At 40.8% G+C, this 23,537-nt stretch overlaps 1 protein-coding gene across 3 annotated transcripts; it reads right to left on the bottom strand.

The window, feature by feature from the left end:
* Positions 1–236: 236 nt before the first annotated feature.
* Positions 237–22,960, bottom strand: pik3r5 (phosphoinositide-3-kinase, regulatory subunit 5). 3 transcript variants are annotated; one of them, XM_085410211.1, is made up of 19 exons: positions 22,696–22,960; positions 14,652–14,767; positions 12,335–12,450; positions 12,146–12,214; positions 11,205–11,343; positions 7,725–7,794; positions 7,004–7,178; positions 6,155–6,323; positions 5,999–6,067; positions 5,718–5,802; positions 4,940–5,633; positions 4,630–4,749; positions 4,387–4,518; positions 4,122–4,215; positions 3,575–3,651; positions 3,047–3,140; positions 2,751–2,833; positions 2,105–2,220; positions 237–1,696 (listed from the first exon to the last, which is right to left on the bottom strand). In XM_085410211.1, exons 2-19 carry the CDS (start codon positions 14,749–14,751, stop codon positions 1,546–1,548), a joined length of 2,553 nt encoding a protein of 850 aa, XP_085266337.1. In that variant the 5' UTR covers positions 14,752–14,767; positions 22,696–22,960; the 3' UTR covers positions 237–1,545. The 3 variants fall into 3 exon arrangements, with proteins under 3 accessions (XP_085266337.1, XP_085266336.1, XP_085266338.1); XM_085410210.1 differs by having other exon boundaries at positions 4,940–5,802; XM_085410212.1 differs by lacking the exons at positions 11,205–11,343; positions 12,146–12,214; positions 12,335–12,450; positions 14,652–14,767; positions 22,696–22,960 and adding an exon at positions 8,378–8,850 and having other exon boundaries at positions 4,940–5,802.
* Positions 22,961–23,537: the final 577 nt, after the last annotated feature.

Here is a 23,537-nt window from a genome sequence, read left to right as displayed (position 1 = left end):
GCTGGTTTTACATGCATGTCTCTATATAAAGATATATGTGTGAAGGTGCATATCTTTACTTACAGATGACCGCACGGGTGTCGCTGCATTTCAGAGGGTATTCATTTTTACCTCAGACGTGGCATGCAGTATAATATGAAACACTTACAGTTTCAGAGCAGTCCGACGTTGCTCTGTTCATTCACTGTTCATTCATGTTGTAAACGTAGCCTATAAATTGAGTCGACTTACTCTGCAGACATATACATATTTTAATGATCTCTGAATTGAAGATGTTTCATAGATAGACAAATATAATTTACAGAAAGAAATATCACACTTTCATCAGAGGACACATGTAGATGGAGGGCACTGGTGTCATGCATTTATCTGACATTTAAACACAAAAAGTACCTAATTTAACCGCCTGTTCGCTCGATTGTCATGTCATTTAATTATACCAATCTGCAGTGCTTCAATTTCAGTGTCAGTCAAGTCATCAGGATATTATCCCTTTACACTAACAAAACAATAACATTTTAATTGCACAGATTACTGAGTGTAAAGTGCAATGAATCAGTTCCTTTTCATGCAGGAAGTGTACATCCAAATCTATTTTTAAACACCTTTTCCCCTACTGGTGTCCTTATTTAAAAACAAAATCAAAAACATTTCGTTCATAAAATATGTTACAGTAATTACAAAGACACTTTATTCCAAGTACACTGTACTTCAAGTGAAGTCAAATAGAAAAGTCACTGGGGCCCTCTGCTGGTCATACTTATAATTTCAGTTAAAACAGTACAGTGTAACTCCTTAGGAGAAATGTTATAACTGTGTATAACAGGCATAAAAATGATGATGTGATTTTCAAGTTATAGTACACGGCAGAATATTTACAAAAATAATATTTACATATTCTCTAATAGTGTGCATTCTCAGATATTGTCACCTAATCTGATTATAACCCCCAATAGACACCTCCACATGGATTTCCAGAGAGAAAAGTTGGTAAACTTTGACTCCAATATACCACAGTCTTAACATCTCCCTCACCAGGAGCCTGGTAGCACAGCATGTGGTGTTGCTAGTTTGTGTATCTTTTCACCCAAGACTCTCTAGATTCACCCTGTTTACCCAGAGGATATTTTAATGTGACTGTGGGTGGAGTCATGTTTGTCTGTCAGTGCAGAAAGAGGAAGTGAAACTTGATGAATGAAACCCAAAGTGTTCCCTAATTACACAGAATGACTGCTGTGTACAAAGAAAACAACACACAATCAACTCGGTCTCTTGGTTGCCTGGGTCTTCTGGTACGTGTAAATATATATAAAAAAATAACATAAAATAAAATAAAATAATCAGGTGACTTTTGTTACTATCCCTGTTTTTATGTTTCCAAATGTTGCACCCCACTGCAGGTCGAAGGCACCATCATGTGAATCTGTCCAAGTACTTCATAAAAATTAGCAAAAAATATTAAAATATCCTCTTTAGTTAGTCTCTAGTTTCACAGAATATGCACAACAGTGCAGAGCATCTTTCCCAGATCAGTGGTCGGCAGTCTCAGGGAAGAGCCCCACTAAAAGTGACTATGGGCAGGCAGAGGAGGGAGCAGAAGGTCGGGTGGAGTGGCTGGATTTGAGCAGAGGCCTGGAATTTTCGTAGCCTCCAGTCAGTGGAGCTGTCAGGTTTGTAGCACACTGATATTTCACACCTGGATGACAAAGAAGGAGATATATGGTTAGAGAAAAACAAACATTTGCAAGGACTGTGTACTGTAAGTGGGTTTTGTCATTTCTGTGTACGTTTCCTGAGAGGAAAGAGGGCCATGGTGACGCAGCTGAGAGAGAGAAACTGCTCCGAGAACAAATCAAGAGCTAAAATCTAATTTGTATGTCTTTGTGATTCTAAACTATTTTTTTCTGACAAATGTTTCTTCTAAACACCCCCCCCCCCCCCAAAAAAAAAGAAAAGAAAAGAAAAAGCTGTGTCTTAACGTATGGTTATGTTACCATGTAGACCACGTAGATGTGAAACAACCTGTCTCAATTAGCTACCATCACATATAGCTTCTTTCCGGTTTCTTTTCATTTGGGTGCACGTGTTTATTTTCATTCCAAACCTGGTGACACTCTGTAGTATCTTCTTCTCATCCTGGTCCAGGCACACAGCAAAAGTTGTGTTTTCAACACCGCTGACCTGCACCTTGTCCACCTTCACCTCAGTCACAGTCAGTTGCTGCAAAGGTGATAAGCGGAGCAAATTGTCACGAACAGACATTTTACCAAAAACCAACAAGACTTCACGAAAAGGAATCATTTTTAAACAACACGCACGACTTTCACACCTCGACCGAGTTGCATTGAAAACAACTCAGATGGGTTCAATCATTTAATCAGGTCTACATTTTGCTGATGAGGTTAAAAACTCTTATAAATAAACGCTCCAAACCCAAACTAGGTTAACACACCAGCATACAGTGCTGCAAAACAATACTACTGCCAAAGCACACACCAGCAAAAGAATTGTGTTCTTGTTTGTGTGTTGTGGCTTTCTGTTCCATCACGGTGTCAGACAGTAAACGGTTCCCATACATGCTTGCGTGTGTGACTAGATATTCAGTCGAGATTTTGAGATGAAATCGAGTGTGTATCGAGGACTCCATCTTCAGTGATGGCTGTGCTGCAAAGCTGTTTGCGAAAGTAGATTGGTGCTGCACTTTCATAACCACAAACCACCAAGGCAGACTGATATCACGTATTGCTCACCTGGTTGTAGCCCTTTTTGCATTTCCCATTCTGTCTCTTCAGGACTTCAGTCATTGTCAGCTGCAGGCACTCCATCTTTGAGTCTGATAGACATCATTTTAGGTCAATTAAGAATACACTTGCACATTTTGTTCATTTTCACCTTGAGAAAGGGTTTCGATTAGAAAACTAGCTTGAGTAATACGGGAATAAGAAAGTGAATGATTCGAATTGACAGTGAAGAATGGAATGTGTTTCCCTGAAATGAAATTGTGAACAGACATAACTTTTAATGGTAAACACAAAGAGTTACATACCTAGCTCCTCAGGATTCTTGCATGCTTTGATTAAGTTTACTGAAGTACAAACTTTGGTTTCTCGCTTCCACTGACTTCTGCCGCTAATAACAACCTGAATGAGAGGAAAAGTAGGGTAAGATTACGGCTCTTTTATTTAAACAAAAAAAAAACAAAACCCAAAACACTCCAGTTTTGGGAGATGAGAAAAACAGATATGATCATGACTGCTTCCAGACGACTGTGTCGATTTTGAAAGACAAAGAGATGTCACTTTTACCAATTTCTAATGGTTCAGACCACATGACCACAAAGACCAAACCTTTGTGCAAGTCTTTGTGCTTTGTCACAGAAGTTTGATGCGTCATCTCCTGTGACTCAAGAAGCGACCATATAACTTAAACCAGTTCTTAAGGCGGTGGAAAACTGCACTAAAGTGTTTGTTTGTTTTTCTCCTGATAAGATGTCATAATTACAAATAAAATTTGTTTATAACACAGCTTTATGAAACAAATTTTAATTAGGGATACAACCCAAACGCCATCCTACCTTGTTGTACACAACTTCCAAAGTTAGAGGGACTGCTTCTCGGTCACCATCAATGCCAAAACGTTTACTGGCAGCACCTACAGAAAAAAAAAGAAAAGCACACGTACACACATAAACTGTTAATCCACGGTACTTAAAAGGGCTACAAAACAATATGTCTACAAAATATTTTTAAATGTACTTCCTGGTGTGGAAAAAAAGACATTTGTGTAGTTTAGCCACTGTTGTCATAAGTTTTTACATAATGGAAACAAAGGGTAGGTCATTTGCACAGTAACTAACAGATAGAGGACATAAAAACATTTCCCTAAACTTTAACTTCTCCAAAGAAATTAAAAATCAGAAGTGCAAGTAGTGTTGACAAGTGAAACTTGAAAAGTAGAAGTGAATCATGATGTAAAAAAAAAAAAAAAAAAAAGCAGTTGTTTCCCTACTATAAATTTAGTAGTCTCAGCCTCATAATAAATGATAATCCATGTCACTGTAAGGAAATGTGGCTGCTAGGCTATGTATAAATGCAAATGTTTGATGCATGCGTCTGACTTACCCATGGCCTTGATGGCTCGCGTTCCTGCGGCGTGACCCAACTCCAGGGAGTGGACGAACACCTCAGTCCTCCGCTCTCCACAAGCTAACGTCAGCTACAAGACCAAAGTTCCTCCGTTATTCACTGAATATGAAACTGTGTTTTGTTGTTAATGAGTGGCAGAGTGCCATTCTCTGATACTAAAAAAAAAACTTGTGAATGAAGTTGCAAGAAAGGGGAACAAAAAGCCCCAAAAAAGCATTTTAAGTGTTAACGTGTAACCAACCTCAGCCTGATAGAGCTGGATTAGAGTTGGCCGAGCAGCATAGCGGCAATAGTACAGGACCAAGTCGGCCAGGATGGGTAGACGCTGCTCATATGAGCTATCGTAGGACTCGGACTCTGTTTTTGAGGTTTGCTGCAGCAAAGAGTTTATGATACATGGTGAAATTCTTTGTTGGATAAACAGGAATAACAGACTTTAGGATAGCTTTGGCTTGGTGGTGGAAAAGTTATACTACAGTTATACCTGGCAGACGATGTTGGCTGGTAAGTTAAGCAGGCTGAGGGTGTTTCTTTCGTACCAAGGATCCAGCATACCAAGGAGATGGGCAATGTCATTAGTACTGTCCCCTATGCCCATGTGGTCCTGCATGAGCAAAAGTGTCATACATTTACCTTTATGGACATTTTGTCTTTCTGTTCAAAAAAAAATCACAAATAATCATTCTGTAGTCATCTTGAAATTATGTTTTCTTTGCTCTGCGCCTCAGGTAGCTTAGTCTAAAGCAGACCTTGTGCCTTGTATTTGATATTGGTGGTGGTGTTCTTGCACTTACGTTACACAGGGTTGTTCCCTTTGAAGCTCCAGGTTGAATTAAAGGACTAGAACCTCTCCGAGCTGCTATTACTGCAGAGTCTTTCTTCACTGGCACAAAGTAGAACTGAAGATTGAAAGCCCTGCTGAGACGCGGACATGCAGTCTCCTTTCTCCTGAGGTCATTGTATGCTCGGGCCACCTTCCCCGCTACATGATCAGCACCAAATACCACCACCCTCAGCGTAATATTCTTAATGTCTTCATCACTGCTAAGAATAGGCCTCCTTCGGAAGCAGACATGTTTAAGGGTTTGACTTTGTGGCTGGAGTGAGGGTTCAGGAATATGTAATCTGACCTGCTGTGGCAGGGAGTTGGAACGCTTCTCTCGCACCACAAAAAGGTCTTTCGATTCAGTGTTTCCTAAACTTTTGGCCCGGGAAAGGGGGCTCTTGGGTTTGATGAAAAGCCGGTAGAAGTGTTGGCTTAGTCGAGCTGAACTTTTTGTTGACCTTGGCGAACATTTTTCAGCGACAGGAGAGGAGCAAATGTAGTCATCAGGATCTTCAAAGTAGTCACTATCAGCTCCAGAGGTGATAGAAAGAAGGGAGGGAGCGTACGATTCTGAGGCTACAGACAAGGTGGAGAACATGGAGTCTTTGGATGTGGAGGAGATCGTGGAGAAGGTAGAGGCACGATGGCTGTTGCGGTAGTCACTAGGGATGATAGATATTGCAGAAGGTTCAACACCATGCTCCTCCTCGTCTTTGTCTTCTTCCACATCAATTTCTGTCACATACCTCTCGTCATCAATATCACCCTCTTCTTCCTGCTCATTAGTGGACAGGTAGCCAGTTTCATGCTCCAAAAGGGTGTTCAGAACATCTGCAGGAAACAGGATATAAATCTTACTTAGAAAATAATATTTAAATTTAGCTATCAAAACAGAGAGAAAAACACCTGCTGAAAGATCCAGGAAAAACTATCCTTAAGAGATTGATTTACAAATTCTCTGTCAGCTAATAGGAAAAAGTTTATTCCCAAATATGAAGTACAAATAAATACAAGTTGAGTTTATTACCAAAGTTATCTTTTTCCCAGTTAAACATGTAACATTTGGCTGTGGGCAGGGGTAGCGTCTGCAACATTCCTAAGAGAAGAGCAAAATAACAGTCGGATTAGTGCCATGTAACACACTTCCAACCTCCAACCCCCCAGTTACCAAAACCAGCCTTACCATCAGACTTCCTTCCATTGGAAGCAGGGATCTTCATCATCTCCCTGAGTTTCTCCAGTCCCTGGATGACATGACTCCGCCCCTTCAGTGGTTCACTCATGGTAGCAGCTGCCTCCAAGGCATCGCTTACCAAGGAGTAGATCTCCTCCAGCTCATTCACAGGTTTTTCCTGCAAAAAGTCATGGTCTCATATTAATCTCATATTGGACAGTACAGGTTTTGACCATGTGATGTCATAACATTTTCCTTTAATAAATATTTATAGATTTCCAAACTACAGTAACCATCTCAGAGTTTAAATCTTGGGCTGGAACTACAAAGCAAATATCTCACATCCTGAAAACATTCTTCAAACATAAAACTACTGACAAGCAACTCCTTACGACGATATCGTACGTACGCTAGAGTCTTTTTCCCTTTTATTCAGTTCAGTTTAGCAACGAACATCTTTGTTCCTGCCAGCGGGGAGAGCCAAGATAAAAACTACATTTATCTAACCATCAAAACCTATTAAAAAGGCATGTACTTAAGTCTTTGTAGCTTTATATAACAAATGTAATGTCAGAAATTCAAAGTAAAGATGGTTAATGGTAGATTAACATATTCATTCAGGTTAGGTTTAGAGTACACTAAAAAATACTTTCTCCCATTAGCTGTGGGTTAAAAATGAATGAAATATCTTACTAAAAGAAATGAATTTAGTTACAATGAAACAATGTGATTATTTAGCTTGTATGAGAATAAAAAAAACAACCCAACTATAACAAAATGTGTGTTTTGTACTACACCACAAAGTTTCCTAGCTTTTTACAATCAATATTTGCAGAACAGTACATTTAGCACACTTACCTGCAGAGCTCTGTGAATGCTGTGCAGAGGGTACTTGGTGCCTAGTGTGGACTGGAAGGCGTGTTTAATCAAAGTGATGTAGGTTTCTCTCTGTGAGTGCTGAACGCAGCTGAGCTGCTCAGCCACTGAAACAAAGTCAGCAGGAACTTCACTGGGGTTCATCAGCAACACAGTCCTGTCAGCAACACGGAGTGTTAGAGTAAAACCTTGACTTGTACACAATGTACACAACCTATACACTGTATGCAGGACACGATGCAAACAGGATGCTATGGTCATGATGAGGTTTGGTGGGTAGAAAAGGGGATGGAAAGGGATTTTCAAAGTACTGAGATGACACATCACACATGGTGTCATTAAGTATGGCACCTGTAGTTTATTTTTGTTGTTACTTTACACGTGGGATCGGATAAATGCAGCACGAATGGCTGTGCAACTTTTTCACAAGAAAGCAGAAGGTGCAAAGTTAACACACCAAAGTGAACTAAGCATACACCATCCTCTGCATGCAGTGCTTCAAAGGTAGAGAAAGCACAGTGTGCTTATGCAGCATAGGACCTTTGCAAATGCAGATATCAAATATCACCAGCACTTGGACTAGTTGTGGCTAATTTTTTTTTTCTGTATATGCTATTTCTTTCTACATAGGCACATGCTTACATGCATATTCTATATTTTTATAGTCTTTAACGTAGTGAGCAGTGACATAGGGAAGCCTTACATGGTTTTTGAGCACTGGATGGATGTGTTCAAGCCCTGCTCGTCCCTCACCAGTCTCTGAAAGGAAATTCCTGTTTGGAAAACAGAACACAAACATTTGAATTGACACCAAAAAAAAAAGCATGACTACATTAAATGTTGTGGTGGAATAACTAGAGGCAGATGAAGGGTAACTGATGACCTAATTACTAATAAATTATTGAAGTGTTAATATTGTTAATCATTAAAATTAGCCAATGCTGCTCACGGGACGGTTAAAGTCAACTGAAATGAATAAATGAGGTATGGGTACCTCTGGCTGTGACCTTATCCGAACAACAAATACACACCAAAACACTACACCAGCTAACACTCATTCACAAATCGGCCCTCCGAGGGCCGACGCAACAGCTGCCTGTGAGAAAATACACACAGTCACAGCAAGACTTCAGACACAAAACCCCGAGGCTTTCATTATTATATCTGGAGACTTTAACCATGCCACACTGGACTCTACTCTGGCTGCTTTTCACCAGTTTGTGAATTGTCCCACAAGAAGCAACAGGACAATTGACCTACTGTATGCTAATGTGAGAGATGCATACAGAGCCACCCCCCTCCCCCCACTAGGGAAGTCAGACCACAACCTGGTTTACCTACAGCCACAATACACACCCCTCGTCCAAAGGCAGCCGGTCACAACGCGCTCCATCCGGAGATGGACCCCAGAAAAGGAGGATGCTCTGAGGGACTGTTATGACACCACAGACTGGGATGTGCTCCTAAGCCCACATGGTGAGGACATAGAGGGGGCGACACACTGTCTTACAGACTACCTCAACTTTTGTGTGGACACGGTCGCCCCTGCTAAGACGGTACGGTGTTATCCTAATAACAAACCGTGGATAACACAGGAAGTCAAAGCTGTCCTCAACATGAAGAAGAAGGCTTTCAGGAGCAAAGTGAAGGAGGAGATGAAGGCAGCACAGCGGGAGGTGAAACGCTGCCTGAGGGAAGCAAAGGACACCTACAGGAGGAAGGTGGAGCAGAAGTTGGAGAGGAACAATATGAGGGAGGTCTGGAATGGTGTGAAAACCATCACAGGCCACAACACCAAGAAAAGCACAGTGGGGGGGACTGTGGAGAAGGCAAACGAACTCAACAACTTCTTCAACAGGTTTGACCAGCCCACAACCCCCCCACCCTCACCCTCACCTTCACTACAGAGTCCAATCCCCACTCTCCTACCTCCCTCGCTTCCCCCCCTTCCTGACACCATGACACCCCCCTCCTCCAATCCCTCTCTCAGCAGCAAGACATCTCCCCCCCTCCCCTCTTCCCAAACATCTCCCAGTGTCACAGTGGATCAGGTCAGGAGACAACTGAGGAAGCTTCGCCCCAGAAAGGCAGCAGGCCCAGACAAGGTGTGTCCTAGGATGCTAAAGGCGTGTGCTGCTGAACTTGGGGAGCCGCTACAACGAGTCTTCAACCTCAGTCTGCGACTGGGGAGAGTGCCCGCCCTATGGAAGACATCCTGCATCGTCCCGGTCCCCAAAAAGAACCGGCCCAATGAGCTGAATGACTTCCGACCGGTGGCACTGACGTCACATCTTATGAAGACTCTAGAGCGGCTCTTCCTCAACCTCCTCCGACCACAGGTACAACATGCCCAGGACCCACTACAGTTTGCATACAAGGCGGGTGTCGGAGTGGAGGATGCCATCCTGTACCTCCTACACAGAGCCCACTCACACCTGGATGGGGGAAAAGGCACGGTCAGGATCCTGTTTCTTGACTTTTCCAGTGCCTTTAATACCATCTGGCCCTGTATGCTTCAAGAAAAACTGAACAGGATGGAGGTGGACCCCTGCCTGGTGGCTTGGATCTCCGACTACCTCACCGACAGACCACAGTACGTCAGGCTGAAGGACATCACGTCTGACACAGTGGTCAGCAGCACAGGAGCACCACAGGGAACTGTGCTGTCCCCTCTTCTCTTCACCCTGTACACCTCTGACTTCTGCTACAACTCTGAATTATGCCACATTCAGAAGTTTGCAGACGACACAGCCATCATGGGGTGTATCTGGGATGATCAGGAAGAGGAGTACAGAAGTCTGGTGAGGAACTTTGTCGCATGGAGTCACACAAACCACCTGCAACTCAACACCTCAAAGACTAAGGAACTGGTTGTGGACTTCGGGAGGTCTAGAGCAGGTCCACTGCCGGTTCAGATAGAGGGGGAGGAGGTGGAGGTGGTCAACAAGTACAAGTACCTCAGGCTGTGGGTGGACAATAAACTGGACTGGTCATGCAACACAGAGCACCTGTATAAAAAAGCCCAAAGCCGACTGTACTTCCTCAGGAGGCTGAGGTCTTTTAACATCTGCAGGAAGCTCCTGAGGATGTTTTACCAGTCGGTGGTTGCTGGAGTACTTTTCTATGCTGTGGTGTGCTGGGGGAGCAGCACAGCAAAGAAGGACTCATCCAGGCTGGAGAAACTGATCAGGAGGGCTAGCTCTGTGGTCGGCATGAAGCTGGACACTCTGGTGACAGTGGCAGAGAAAAGGACATTAAAGAAACTGATGGACATTATGGACAATGCCAGGCATCCTCTGCACACGGCCATAAACAATCAGAAGAGTCTGTTCAGTGACAGGTTGCTTCTCCCAAAGACAAGAACTAACAGACTTAAAAACTCCTTTGTCCCACACGCCATCAGACTGTTTAACTCCTCTCTGGTGGGGAGAGGGAGGGGAAACAGGAGGACAAAGGAGGGGGGAACAACTAAGCTGTAGTGCCTCTTCACCTCACTGTGCAATACCTTTTGTGCAATACTTTTGTAAATAGTCAACGGTGCAATAGACTCAATACTTGAAATGTGCAATTCACTTGTATTTTTATTTTTATTCCTATTTATTCTATTTATCCCCTTCGTATATTTTATTTATATTGTCTCTGTATTTATATATATGTGTGTGTGTATAACTCTGTAACTTCTGTCGGTGCTGTGCTTTTTTGGAAATCAAATTTCCCAGAGGAACCCACCCGAGGGATTAATAAAGTTCTATCTTATCTTATCTTATCTTATCTTATCTTAAGTCGTCTTTTGTTGTTTTGTTTTTTTAATCTTTTGAAATACCTGACCATTCAGCTGAATTTCCTCACTCATTTGTGGTTTCTGCTTTCTGTAAATGCTGATACTACATCCGTTTTCAAACAATATCCAGTTAGAATGAAGAAGTTTCTCTTAAACCTGAAACCACGTCATCATCCTGCCTCTGTCAGGTGTACACGCTACAAGCAGAGCTCTTTTTTCCCCCCAAGCGTTATCCTAAATGCATTTCTTTGACTTATCACTAGGGGGAGTACAGTTACAACAGGTGGATAAGCAAGAGGTAAATTAAGCATAGTATGTCTAAGAGGGCAAAGATGTGTGAATTAAACAGACACATAAAGAAGAGAAGGACCACAAAAAATAAACAACATTCTCCATATTTACCTGGGGCCTTCATTTCTAGCTGTATTGTGGAGAGAAGCTTTTTACACACACTGCAGTAGGGTTCAGGCCATGTGAGGAAATGGCAAAACACATCCATGGCTTCCTCCAGCAGGTCTGTGTTATCAGTGCAGTACGGTGTCTAAGACCAAAGCACAAAAAGATGTTTTTACTCTACAGGAGCTCTGTAGACCGCAAGATCCATCTCAGAAGACCAACAACATACTGAAACTACGATTATCATAATTGTTCATAATTCAGTTCTACTTCTACAATCTAGAAGCTTTGAAGCATAACTCAAACTATTACTCTGTTTTATATAAAACCTCGATGAATTATTTAAATAACTTGTTATTTATATAGTGAATAACTGTGCCTAACTGATCCAATACGGAAAGACCATTTTCTTTTGGAGCAACTGGCTGATCAACAATCATAATTTGATCCAGAGGGATCAGAGAATGCTTTTAATTGGAGCCATTTGGTCCATTAATTGGGATGTATTAGTTCATAAGAGGTGGAAACACAAAGCAATACAAAACTGTTCTTTTCAGTTCTGCTCTTTTTTCAGGAAATGAAATGTATTACATATCTTATTGTCATGTTTGGGTCATACTATGGTTGTTCATTTGTTGTATATTACAAAAATATATGTAAAATAAAATATTTAGCAAGAAAGAATAAACGGATAAATCAAAGGTTTTCTGTAGGCATGATTTCTGCATGATGAAAAGGCTTCCTTTCACATCTTTCATTGTTACGGTTTCTAGTATTATGTAATTATCCTGTAACTGCTTGAACATACGTCACAGGGGATTGAATTGAGAAACTAACTGAACTTTAAGATGGAGAAAGCTCATACCATCTTGGAACACTCTGAATGCTACTGAGAGGTGAAGAAAGGTCACATATTTTGATAACATCTGTTTTTAGACAAGCTGTACCTGCAACAGCGTGGAGGAGAACATGATAGCGAGAGGAGCCACCAGCTCATACTGACACTGCTCCTGAACCTGATCGCACGAACAGATGAACACAACATAAAGCGAGTAAGGATTAGTTAATGTAGACTTTTGATTATTATAGCATTCATTCATCAATGATTAATACATCTTTTCTCCTTGACCTCTCACCTCTCGGGTCTTCCTGATGATCTGCTGTAAAAGGATGATGAAGTTGTCCGGATCTCTCTTCACCAGCTCCTCCAGGCTCCATCGGTTCATTGACTGTCCCACTGAGCACATCAGCACTGCAAAACATGCGTTTTTACAGCTATAAACAACATATATGCTTGACATTCTCACATATTTAATATCTAATGCTACGATTCTACTTTTCTACATATTTTTAGTAGCCATCAAACGTACCCTATAGTGGTAATGAAACAAGGCACTGGACAATATTGTGCTAGGCTCTGACACTGGTTTGCAAAAAACACCCAACAGCTTTTTGAAGTCTCAAGCTGTCACTTCTGGTGCGTATCATAGGTGTGTATTATCACCTTTTGTTCACTGTTTCACTAAGGATGTTTGCGTATGTACAAATACGACAGGATGGATTTCCTGTTGTTAGAAAAAAATAAAATAAAAACAAGATAAGATCTCAGTTTGAAAGATTTATTTTGCACTAGGTTATTCACAAAGGGTAATTTGGTAAAAGTGCAGTTGGCAAGTCCCAGATAATCAATTAACTTTTTATCAAAAGTCTCAATATAAAGCTTTTGGTATACATAATAATGTTTTACTGTTTTCTGTTACAGTGTGAAACAGAAACCTGAATTAAAAACAACAAAGTAGATCTGTGAATACAGTATTTCAAACCACACCGATCTGTTTTTTTGAGTGTGGTGTATCACAGTCACAAAAACAACTGAAAATGACACCTGACTCCTCACAAGCATGTTATTTTGATATGATCCCTCGATCTCCGTGACTTAGATTGCACATCAATCTAAGGAATTAAAGCTTTAGCAGTCAAACACAAATGCCGTCCTATAAACAGGCCTTTGCATCCAAGTGCGCTACCTAACATCTCTAAAAAGCAGTGCGCTATTTGCATCATGATCACACCTAACCACTTGGGAGCTCTAGTCTTTTTTAATATTGCTGGTTATGGGAATACAGCTGCCTGTTTTGAATGATCCTGTTAAGATCCAGAATGTAATACATCAGTGCTTCAGTAGACGGCTTGTGCTCAACATGTGGACGTTTACGTGAATGTAGCACATTACATATCCCTGGAAGTTTATCCGGTCAATGCATTTCAAAAATAAAAATAAAAGCTCTGAATTGGAAAAAACGAATGATGAAACGAGAACACCAAACTAAGACCTTCAGGTCACGTTTTAAATGCCAAAATCACATCATCACCACCGATCAGTTTGCACAGGTATGCGTCATTCTATCTGACACTGGTTGACGTGCGGAGGCCGATGCCAGTTTGATCTTCCGCCCTGTTTTTATACTCTGCATCACAGTACCTCCTGCTTCTGATGCCTCACACACACGCTGCGGTCTGTACCACCACTTCCTCCCAGCTGTCTATTCACACAACTTCCTTCAACACCCAATAGTGTGCTCCACCAATGATCTTTCAGCAACAGTGTCATCAACAAGCAGCTCAGACTCTTCTGAGCGTATGTCGCGCACAGTCCCTGTGTTAAGAGCTCGTGAACAAACAACTTTTTCTGTCAACACCACATGTTACACATGTCCAAATGTGCTTGCTAGAGGTTGATACTTCTGAGAAAATGTGGTGCCTTTACCTTCCTAGAAACAGAATTTTGACCCCACACTCTAAATGAACGCCTGTAATGAACGATTTCTGTTCATTGTATGGCACTTTAGACTGAAAAACCTGCTGTAAGCAGATAAAATTACAAAACTTACAACAAACATATTAACAAGAGCCATGGTTAATGCCGTGATACGATTTAGTTAGTCAGAACTATTGACATTTACGATGGCTTAGCCACGCATTTTGTCCCAGTAAACTATGCCAGTGAACCAATACAAGTCACAATACAAGGAGGTGAAGTGAGAGACAGAATGAGCTGCGACCAATATAACTCCATATAACAAATGTAACAATTATATCTGTGCACACAGAGTTCAGACTCTGTGTATGAAACTCTGAATCAGGCTCCTCGTGGCTTTATCTCAGAATAAAAATAATAAAGATTAAAAGATATTTGGTGCAGTGACGACACTAACAAAAACAAATGATGTGATTATATTGCCATGGCAGATAGGAGCACAACCAAGCATTTGCTCTGTACATCTCTAAAAAGATGCACATTAAAAAAATGGTGTTGTAAAATTCAGAGGATGGCGTTTGTCCAAGAAAAGCTTTTTAAGGCTTCACAGGATCAGCTGTCTGATTATAACCTTCTTTTATAACCAGATCTTAGCGGTGATCCTATAAGTCCTTGGTAAAACTGCAGGATCTTACCGTTCCAGTGATGTGCTGCTGTGGGACTTTGCCGCAGTCCATCCAGACACCTATCCAGAGCATGCTGGATCCGGTCCTCTGTACAAGAGGTGTGCTGCATATTCACCACTCAGGTTCTGGAAAGAGGCAGGAGAGAGATGATTATTAAGCACCGAAATATGATAAGCATCTCAATGCCCTTTAATGTCTTCTGTGGAAGATTATCTTCAAATACATTCATGCATAATGTTCCCATGCAAACGTACACACATGCTCCTCTCTTTTCCTCAACAGTGTGTTGTGTTATCGCATTTACTTTGCATGAAGGCAGTTCACTCGGCAAGTATGAAAATCAGTCAGAAGAAGATACACAAACCATAATCTAAGTGGTAAGGAAAACAGACACAGGGCTATTTGTGTCACTGTTTTGTTGCTATAGTTCCTGAAATGTCCTAAACACATTTGACAGAAACCTCCGCTGCCTCAAAGCAGCCATATTTATCTAAAGACTTAAATGGATCTGTGACCACTTTAATACAACGGTTTTAAGCAGACCTGCTTCAGTTATAGTGTATTCAGCAGTTACATTGTACAAGGATGGGAATTTCTGGATTTAAGACATTACATATTGCTCAACAAGCTTTGACTGAGAAAATTTTAAAGGAAAACAAACTGGAAAGCAAACAATTTTCACCATTTTTAACAGGATAAAAGAAAACCCCCCAGCCCGAAGTGATTTTAAAATTAACACACACACACACACACACACACACACACACACACACACACACACACACACACACACACACACACACACACACACACACACACACTGCAATCCTATAAATGAGAGAGATATGGCGAGGAAGAGCTTGTTATAGAATTCCTGTATGACAAAAATGTGCGTCATATTTTACCACTGACTCATGAGGATGTACTGAACTTCACTTTTTTTTTTAAACTTTCAGTTTATCAGCGCGTTTGGCTGTTTTTCATGCAGCAACTGAGGACAACCCAGGTGTGGCAAGCTGTTTCAGTTCTGTTATGAACACATCTCATAAGACATATGCGTAAGGAAAAACACAGGCGTCCGCCAGTCAAATTAAAATGGGCTGAGTAGTCACTTGTAATTCTTGGATGTTTTTATATGTAGAAGAACAACATTTGTGGTGGCAGAAGGTTAACGACACAATTTCAGAGCTGAAAACTGGACCTAACCGCTAACCAAACAGTTTATAAAGAAGAAAGTAGTTCATAGGTTTGAAAACGGTAAAGTGAACATCTCTTTTCACGGGCAACTATAAAATTTCCCGATCTAGCCTTTCAGTTCAAATTAAACAGGTGTTTCTGTGTGGGCCAGCTTGTACTCTTATTAGGAATAGCCACAGAAACCATTTTCAAAGAAGCCTGTTGCTTTCGATACAACAAAAAGTGCACTCTCTCATAATTTGTCAGGAAAACCATGGGTTTTCAAGCACCCTTAGTTGCATCCAACTCACCATGGCATGGTATGAATCTAATTATTCTTAGATTTTTCCAGACTTCCCATAACAGAGTCCAGCTACACAATGTTACCATGACCTAATTGCATGTAATGACCCCATTAGATGCAATGATGACCCCAGCTGTGTGATATGTTGTATTACACAGATGGTTTTCACATCCAGGTTAGACAACAGCTTTTTGAACATTTTGGGGGAAACATCAGCATTTCTTGCTGAATATGCATTTTTACATGTTTTTCCCAAATAATCTGCATGAGCAAACTCACACATGACCAGCCTCTGTAATGGGAAGAGGAAACTAACCTACGATCTATTAAAAGAGGATGTAAACAAGCTTAAAGTTGGCTGGCTGGACAATGAGTTCGAGCTCCAGAAGCATACGCAACTAGTTAATTAATATATAAAAGTAGCTCTGTATCGGTTGCATTGACGAGAGAGGCATGAGAGACATTTTCATGTGCAATACTCTAGTTTTAGGGTTAACATATTCAATAATTTGGGGCCTAAATGTATTATTGAAACCAATAAACAGCTTCTAACTTGTTAATGCATGTACACATAGAACAGGCGCGTTTTCCATAGTTAATGTTGGAAAAAGATTGTTTAACATGGTCAGAAATAAGCTTGCTGATAATGCATTACATATCTCCTCAATACGTTTCTCCTGACTCACTTAAGAATTTGGAAATGCAATAAATGCATGTGCAAGCATGAGGAAACATCCAAATATAAGAAGCAGAACAAATACTTCTGTAAAAACAAAAATAAAATTAAAATTAAAATGAAGGCGACAGCGCTTTTAGAAGATTTACAATTTTAGAAACAGAGCAACCAATCAGATCTTCTACCTCCCCCCGACAGAAACGCTCAACAGCTTAATCGAGTTTGTCCTTCAAGAGTTATTTTATTCCTTTAAGTGAAATCTGAATGTGCCAAAGTTTAAAAAAAACTATCAGCATGCTGTGTACAGAAACATCACCGGTGTCAACAGTACCAAGAAAAAAAAATAACTTTCATTTAGTAGTAATGGCTTTTTTTCCACACTGATTTCACATTCACATTTTTTTTAGTCAGTGTAATCTTCAACAAGAATGGTTATGGAGTGATGGTAGAAAAGGACCAGAAATGAGTAATGACATCAAGCTGTGTGTCTGATTATATCTCCTCAAAATTTCCCCTGACAGGTTCACAAATTCCCCACTTCAGATGAAAGCTAGAAATACATGCTGGCTGACAGATGAACGGTGTTACCAAATTACTCACTTGATCTTTATACACCTACACGCCTAATAACTCTAACTGACACACACTGACACACATAAGCACATAACTGTTTATCCTTGACTTCAGAGGACAGGAAGTTGAGTTACACTGATTACCTGGAGATTTTTTCTGACATGTATCAAATGCTAGTTAGTCTATTAGTAACCCCACTCTAGAGTAACAGTAAAACATGTCTGCAATTCAAGTACTTAAGACATTGCCCAGGAAGGGAAAGTTTGTTAGTGTTTGTGAAACTAGATTTAAGTCCCCACAGCCTAAACACAACCCTGGCCACCAACAGTCTGTATGCTTGAGAGCAGGCTGGCATTTGGGAATGTGCTTGTTTCTTGGCCAGAGTTAGACGGGCAGCAGCTGGTTAACTTGGATTAACACAGACTGAATCACATGCTTGTATGTGTCCACAAAAGATGTGTAAAAAAAAATAATATCTGTTGAAGAAAGACGTCATAATGATAAATGTCTATAATGACCTTATGGAAGATACGGAACAAACAGCTTGCTTTTACGCCTCTCTTTTTCTTGGATTAGCTAAACAAGATGATACTATTTGGCAGTTTTTTATCTTTGGAAAGAACCAAGGAAAGTGCACTTCCTGTTTCCAGTCTCCATAATGAGCTAAAACATTTAGATACCAACTGTAAATTTGTATTTAAGTGACTTTTATATTAACCTATGAACCAGAACAATAGTTGATCATCATCTAACAAGCAAGTTAACAAGGATATTTCTCAAAATGTCAGACTGTTCCCTATGAGCCACAACAACTCATAAGGAACAGTGCTGTGGACATTGACAACACAGCACAGCACAAAACACCTTTAGGAAAATGTGCGCTATTGTTTCCCCAAACAATTGTCCTTATTTTTACTCACAACTCGTGCTTAAGTACAGATGCACAGCACTGACATCCAAACTTCCAACCTTGCCATAGGCACGGGTCAGGAAGTTCATGCAAATCCCAAGTTCAGGAGGCCAGATGAATGAAACTCAATTATCCCACAGCACTCCACTTTCCTAAAGTTACCATTCAATAACAATACCTTCAGCTCTAGGCATAAACAAAACCACCATGCAGCACTTTTCTCAGCCGTCCCTCCTCCCCAGAGATGTATTGTCTCTAAAAGTGTCCCAGCGGCACTGAGCAGGACTACAGAGCCGTGTGCGTTGGATCCTTGTATTGAGTGCTCCGGTAATTGTCAGGGCTGGACAGAGCTGGATATGAGCCCAGTTGATGTGGAAGGAACTAATAAATTAAAGTTGTAATGACTCTTACATCCAACGTGGCGTTCAATGAGGACACGTAAAGGTAATAAAAGAGATGATAGCACTGTATGATGCAGTGAAAGTGTTACATATGAAAGAACCAACTGGTATAGTCCCTCTATGTTACTTATTCAGTACTCTTTTACCAAACATGGATGATTAAGCTTTTGTTTGGTATTCTTCTCAAAGAAAAGTCAGATATATTTTAGGAAGCTGCCATCACACACCCTTTTGCAATGTAAGATGTACATCCAGCTATTATTAATCTTAAAAACAGCGAGGGTGTCTGCTGAACTATTAACCTGTCAGTGGAAATCATAAACACTATAATAGAAATACGGCAAAAACAGCTATATACCACATCCAGATTGTTGCGGATTTTCTGGGCTTATGCAACTACAGGGATTTTTGCAGCAAAATTCAACCATAAGCGTCATCGAAGTTGTTTACATAGACCTGCTAGTCATGTTGCAAATGCAGCGACTTTGTGGTGTTTCATAAGAGGATGTATGCAGTACATCCCTAAGAGTCAACAAGGTCACTTCCACTTTTTCATGGCTTACATTCTGACAACAACAAGCAGTGTTTCTATGGTTTAGAGCTAGTTTTCAAAAACGTAAAGCGAAATAAGCATTATGTTACAGAGACAGTCCTTAAAGAGCTTAAAAAATAAAAAATAAGCATGGTTCATGCACTAAAAACACGGATGGTGTCATGTTTTGATCTTCAACATCTGCATGAAGCAATCTATTCTAGGAAGAAACAAACTAGGAAAACATTAACTGATAGCTCTGTCTACCATCAGGAGATCAACATACAACCAAATGGTAATCTCTCACAGAGATATCTTTTAAGCTTTTAGCCAATGTTTGACTCTGATAGACTCCCCGCTCTGTCAATAATAGCATCCCCAAACCACCAGACTATACCACTATTCCACCCACAAATGTTTAGTTCCTTTTTCCTTTCTCTTACCTGCCTGCTCCACACTGAGAAAAGCCGGCCATTCAAGCAACAGCTGATCCAAACAGAAACAGCTTCTGTATGAAATCCAAAGGATGAATTCTGGGTTTTGATTTTGTCACGATGACATTAACATTGTTCTTACATACTGGTTTTTGTGTAGAGTGAACACCCCCCCCCCCGCCACCCGGTTATCTTCCCTTTATAAGCCCATTTCTCACTTGTGCTTCTTGTAGGGTTTTTCATCAAACTTCCCACAGCGCATCCAACGTTTCACCTCAGCCTGCGTCCCTCTCTTTCTCACAATGTCCTCTTTTTCCTCTCCCTCCATCTCCTCACGGACCTCTTCCCATGTCTCCCACAGATCCCATTACCGAATGCTTCCTAACAGGAAGATAGCTTCCCTGCGTCGCTGAGGAAGCAGGTGCCTCTCTATTGTTGTGGTGTGATCAGACTCTTAGATATACTCCCACAGACCAGGGACGAGATCTCTGTGTATATATGTGCATAATACATGCGTGCCTCTCATTTTAATTGACAGTCACACACCCCACCATCACCCTCACCCCAGCCCCAAACCCTTTCACAACTTCAATATTCACATCCAACCTTACTCTCTTCCCCTGACCTAGTGGATGTGAACCTGCCTCTTATGGCTTTAGGAAATAACAGCAGTCCAACTCCAAAGCTCTGTTGTAATTAAGTGCTTCCCTTTAGTCCAAACAACCTCTACCGGTGACCACTTGGCATTATATATAAGCTAAGCAGGTCAAAAAGTAACACTGTGTGGATGTGGCTTTTGTTTAATGCTATTATGCTGTATTTCCTACTTTAGAGCATCTAGAAAATACCTCATTAGGAAATAATGAAGGTGAACTTGCTCTTCAGCTCTGCGTGCATGTGCACGGCTGTTTAGAATCATCAGCTTTTATACTAATAATGCAACGAGATGCACACATATGCTGTTGTGCTGCTAATTACAGCAGCAAAACAAAGGGCCTGTTTGGTCACTCTATGTAAACTTTGGTTTTCACTTCCTGAATAAACACTGATAAACATATGAAAATTTTAATGCAAATATCAGGTTCTTTAATATCAGATTATGAAACTCAGAGGAGGCAGTAGAAGCACTGCAAACAAGACTGAGCAAACAAACAAAATAACAAAAACTATATATACTATATACAACAGCATATAGGCAGCATAGTCAGTATATAGGAATGTTTGTCTGTGTTCTAACTATATACAACAGTATATAGTATATGTATAGTGAATGCTAACAGATGCATGTGTTTACACACCCGGGGGTGTTGACCTCAAAGTATGTGTCGTAAAGGTGAGCACGAAGATTTTACTGATATCAAAGCCTTAAAGAGACAAACAGGAAACAATTTGACGAATAACACATAGCGGTAGGATTCTGCAGTCAACCCTCATAGATGTGAAATTGTGGTCAACAATCTCATACCCACAAATCAACAGGCTTGATTGTCCGTGTTCTTCGATACAACAAATGGCCCGCGAGCTGCTCCAGCAGTTATTATTTCTCAACATAGGAGTGATTGTATTCCAACTCGATTGTGAAATTGGACTATTTCTATGAAAAATAGATGATCCCTTCCTGCCGTTGTGCAGAACAAATATGTCATCATCTAATGGGTGGGGTGGAAGCACGGAGTAGCGTGTAGTTCTTTTTCATTTTTTAACTTTCTTGAGAAAATTGTGACATGGGGTAGTGGGTAAATCATGCGTACGCCTGAAACATGACTCCAGTCACAAATAGAACGCCTACAAAGATCACAATCCTGACCTAAAAACACAGCAGATCATTTCTGGTGAATCTGGTTGCGAAGACAATCACCAGGGATCATTTCTGCATATGCAGAGGAAGTTATACAAAACCTTTCATAGCTTCAAAGGAAAATGTGGGAAGTCTCATCAACTGCAAACAACTGATATGATTAGATGCATCACTTGGGTCTGCTTGAGGCCACGCAACGTAAAAAGCAAAATCTCAGCCCAAAACATGGAAAAGTGATGTTGCAGAATGTCTAAAAATCTTCTCTCTTTTTTGAAGTGAGTTTTATCTTATATTTTTGTTTTGTCTTCTCAATATCACTCAAAATCACAGTGTGACAAATGCAGCTACATCATTACATTACTGGTGACAAGTATCTAAATTACTAGGCACTTTATTCAAAAAGCTCCTCGAGTGACCTTTAATTGTATTGTACTTGTAACCCATGTGTGAACAGCAAAGGGTTGTTGTTTTTTTCCCCAGTAACAGGTATCACGAGTTCAGCAGTTTGCTTGGTGGCATTTCTGTGGGTGGACAATCAAAAAAACTTGGTCTTTCTTCTCACCCTGAACTGAAGCTTCGAGTAAATCGGGATCCTTTGCTTGCATCCCTGGTTAAACTCCAATAGACTTCCATGGCAACCAAAATGACCCCAAGGACAGGAAACCTTTCAGCTCATTGGTGCAACTTAAAGTGCTGACCCACAACTCTTCCTTCATCTGATCGCCTGGTCCCACTAGCTTCAAGTACTTTTCTCCTTCTAAAAATCACAACATATATTTTAGACACCATCCAGGCATCTAACACGTGCTTCTGCATCTCTATACTTCCTCACTGAATACTATAGGCATGAATCACATAGAAAGTCTAGAAAAGCAGAAGTCACCATAATGGTAGGACTGTGGAGGTCTGTCAGATCACAGGTTTCCCATCAGTGTTTGATGCTGACAGAAAACAAAACAGTTTTTAACACTGCTGAGAAACGAGCTCTGGTGCCATAAAACACACGTACATGAGGAACAACTAGATTACAATAGATGAATGACAGAAGCAGCTTCACTTTGACGGCGTCATAAACTGTCGACTCTTAGATGCAAACGTAGATGCGCACAGGTGACACAAACAGTCTGTTGTCATATATCAAAGGTTCATGAAATTCAACACAAACATATCTGTACACAGTTAACCCATTTGCGAGTGGAACACTGCTGGTCGCCTTTAGAATAAAATATTTCCTTCTTCACAGTCTTACCTGTGGGTTATTGGCCAGCCTCCATAGCCCCTGTGCGTGTCTTAAAAGTCCAAAAAATCCAAGGGAAGGTGTCTCCTGTTCAGCGTCGCTGCCATTCATTCAACACGCACATCACGATTTAATAGGCAAACCCACATCCTGGGTAAAAAGAGCGGAGCCGTACGCCGTTCTGCGCTTTACATACAAAAACTGGCTCACAAACACGGCAAACAGGAAGTGTATGAGCGAGGCGCATGTGAGCACAATGACGACGGCTGCTGCTGCCGCTGAGAGTGTAGAGCTGGGAAGTGGAACTGTGTGGTAATCCGTGTGTTTCTAGACCTGTGCATGATGTTGGCCTCGGAAAAGAAGTCACGCTTCATGTGTGCGTTTTATGCGCACATTACGTTCACTTAAACCCAAGATATGTATTTCTGTATTTTCGGTGTCTTTTAAATTCAAGTGTTAAAAATAACTATTTTGAATGACAGAGAAATTACTCAAACCTGCGGACTCTGAGTTTTTCATTTTCTCTGCAAACCCCATTCTGTCAGGGAAACACTAGCCTTACTTCCCCTGTCGATTTGCTTGTCATTTACATGTTATCTATTTGTGTGACTTTGAATTCCCCTTCTCTTAAAGAGAGGGAAATGCAGTGGCAAGCTAAACAAACCAGTGACAGTAAACACTGTCTGCGTTTCGGCTCAGAACTCTTGTCACTCACTACCAGCACAGCAGCATCTGGATCCAAAGCTTATATAATATAAGTTAATGAATATAACATTGATTTAGATTTAGTTTCTAGTTATAAAGAAAGGTAATTTTTACATAATACACAGAATATATGTATATGTTTTATATAA

This window comes from Rhamphochromis longiceps, linkage group LG6 (assembly GCF_057381845.1).
Source record: "Rhamphochromis longiceps isolate RC_006_pf linkage group LG6, R_longiceps_female_GT1.1, whole genome shotgun sequence".
Classification (NCBI taxonomy): domain Eukaryota; kingdom Metazoa; phylum Chordata; class Actinopteri; order Cichliformes; family Cichlidae; genus Rhamphochromis; species Rhamphochromis longiceps.
The sequence above is the reverse complement of the archived record's forward strand: the minus strand, read 5'-3'. Positions and strand labels throughout refer to the sequence as shown.

Excerpts from the sequence above, each read along its gene's own strand:
- pik3r5 (XM_085410210.1), bottom strand. The coding sequence starts at position 14,751 with ATGCAGCACACCTCTTGTACAGAGGACCGGATCCAGCATGCTCTGGAT. Across the intron at positions 4,216-4,386 it reads TCCAGCTCTATCAGGCTGAG|CTGACGTTAGCTTGTGGAGA; the intron begins GTTGGTTACACG and ends TTGGTCTTGTAG. Across the intron at positions 2,221-2,750 it reads GCAAAAAGGGCTACAACCAG|CAACTGACTGTGACTGAGGT; the intron begins GTGAGCAATACG and ends TCACCTTTGCAG.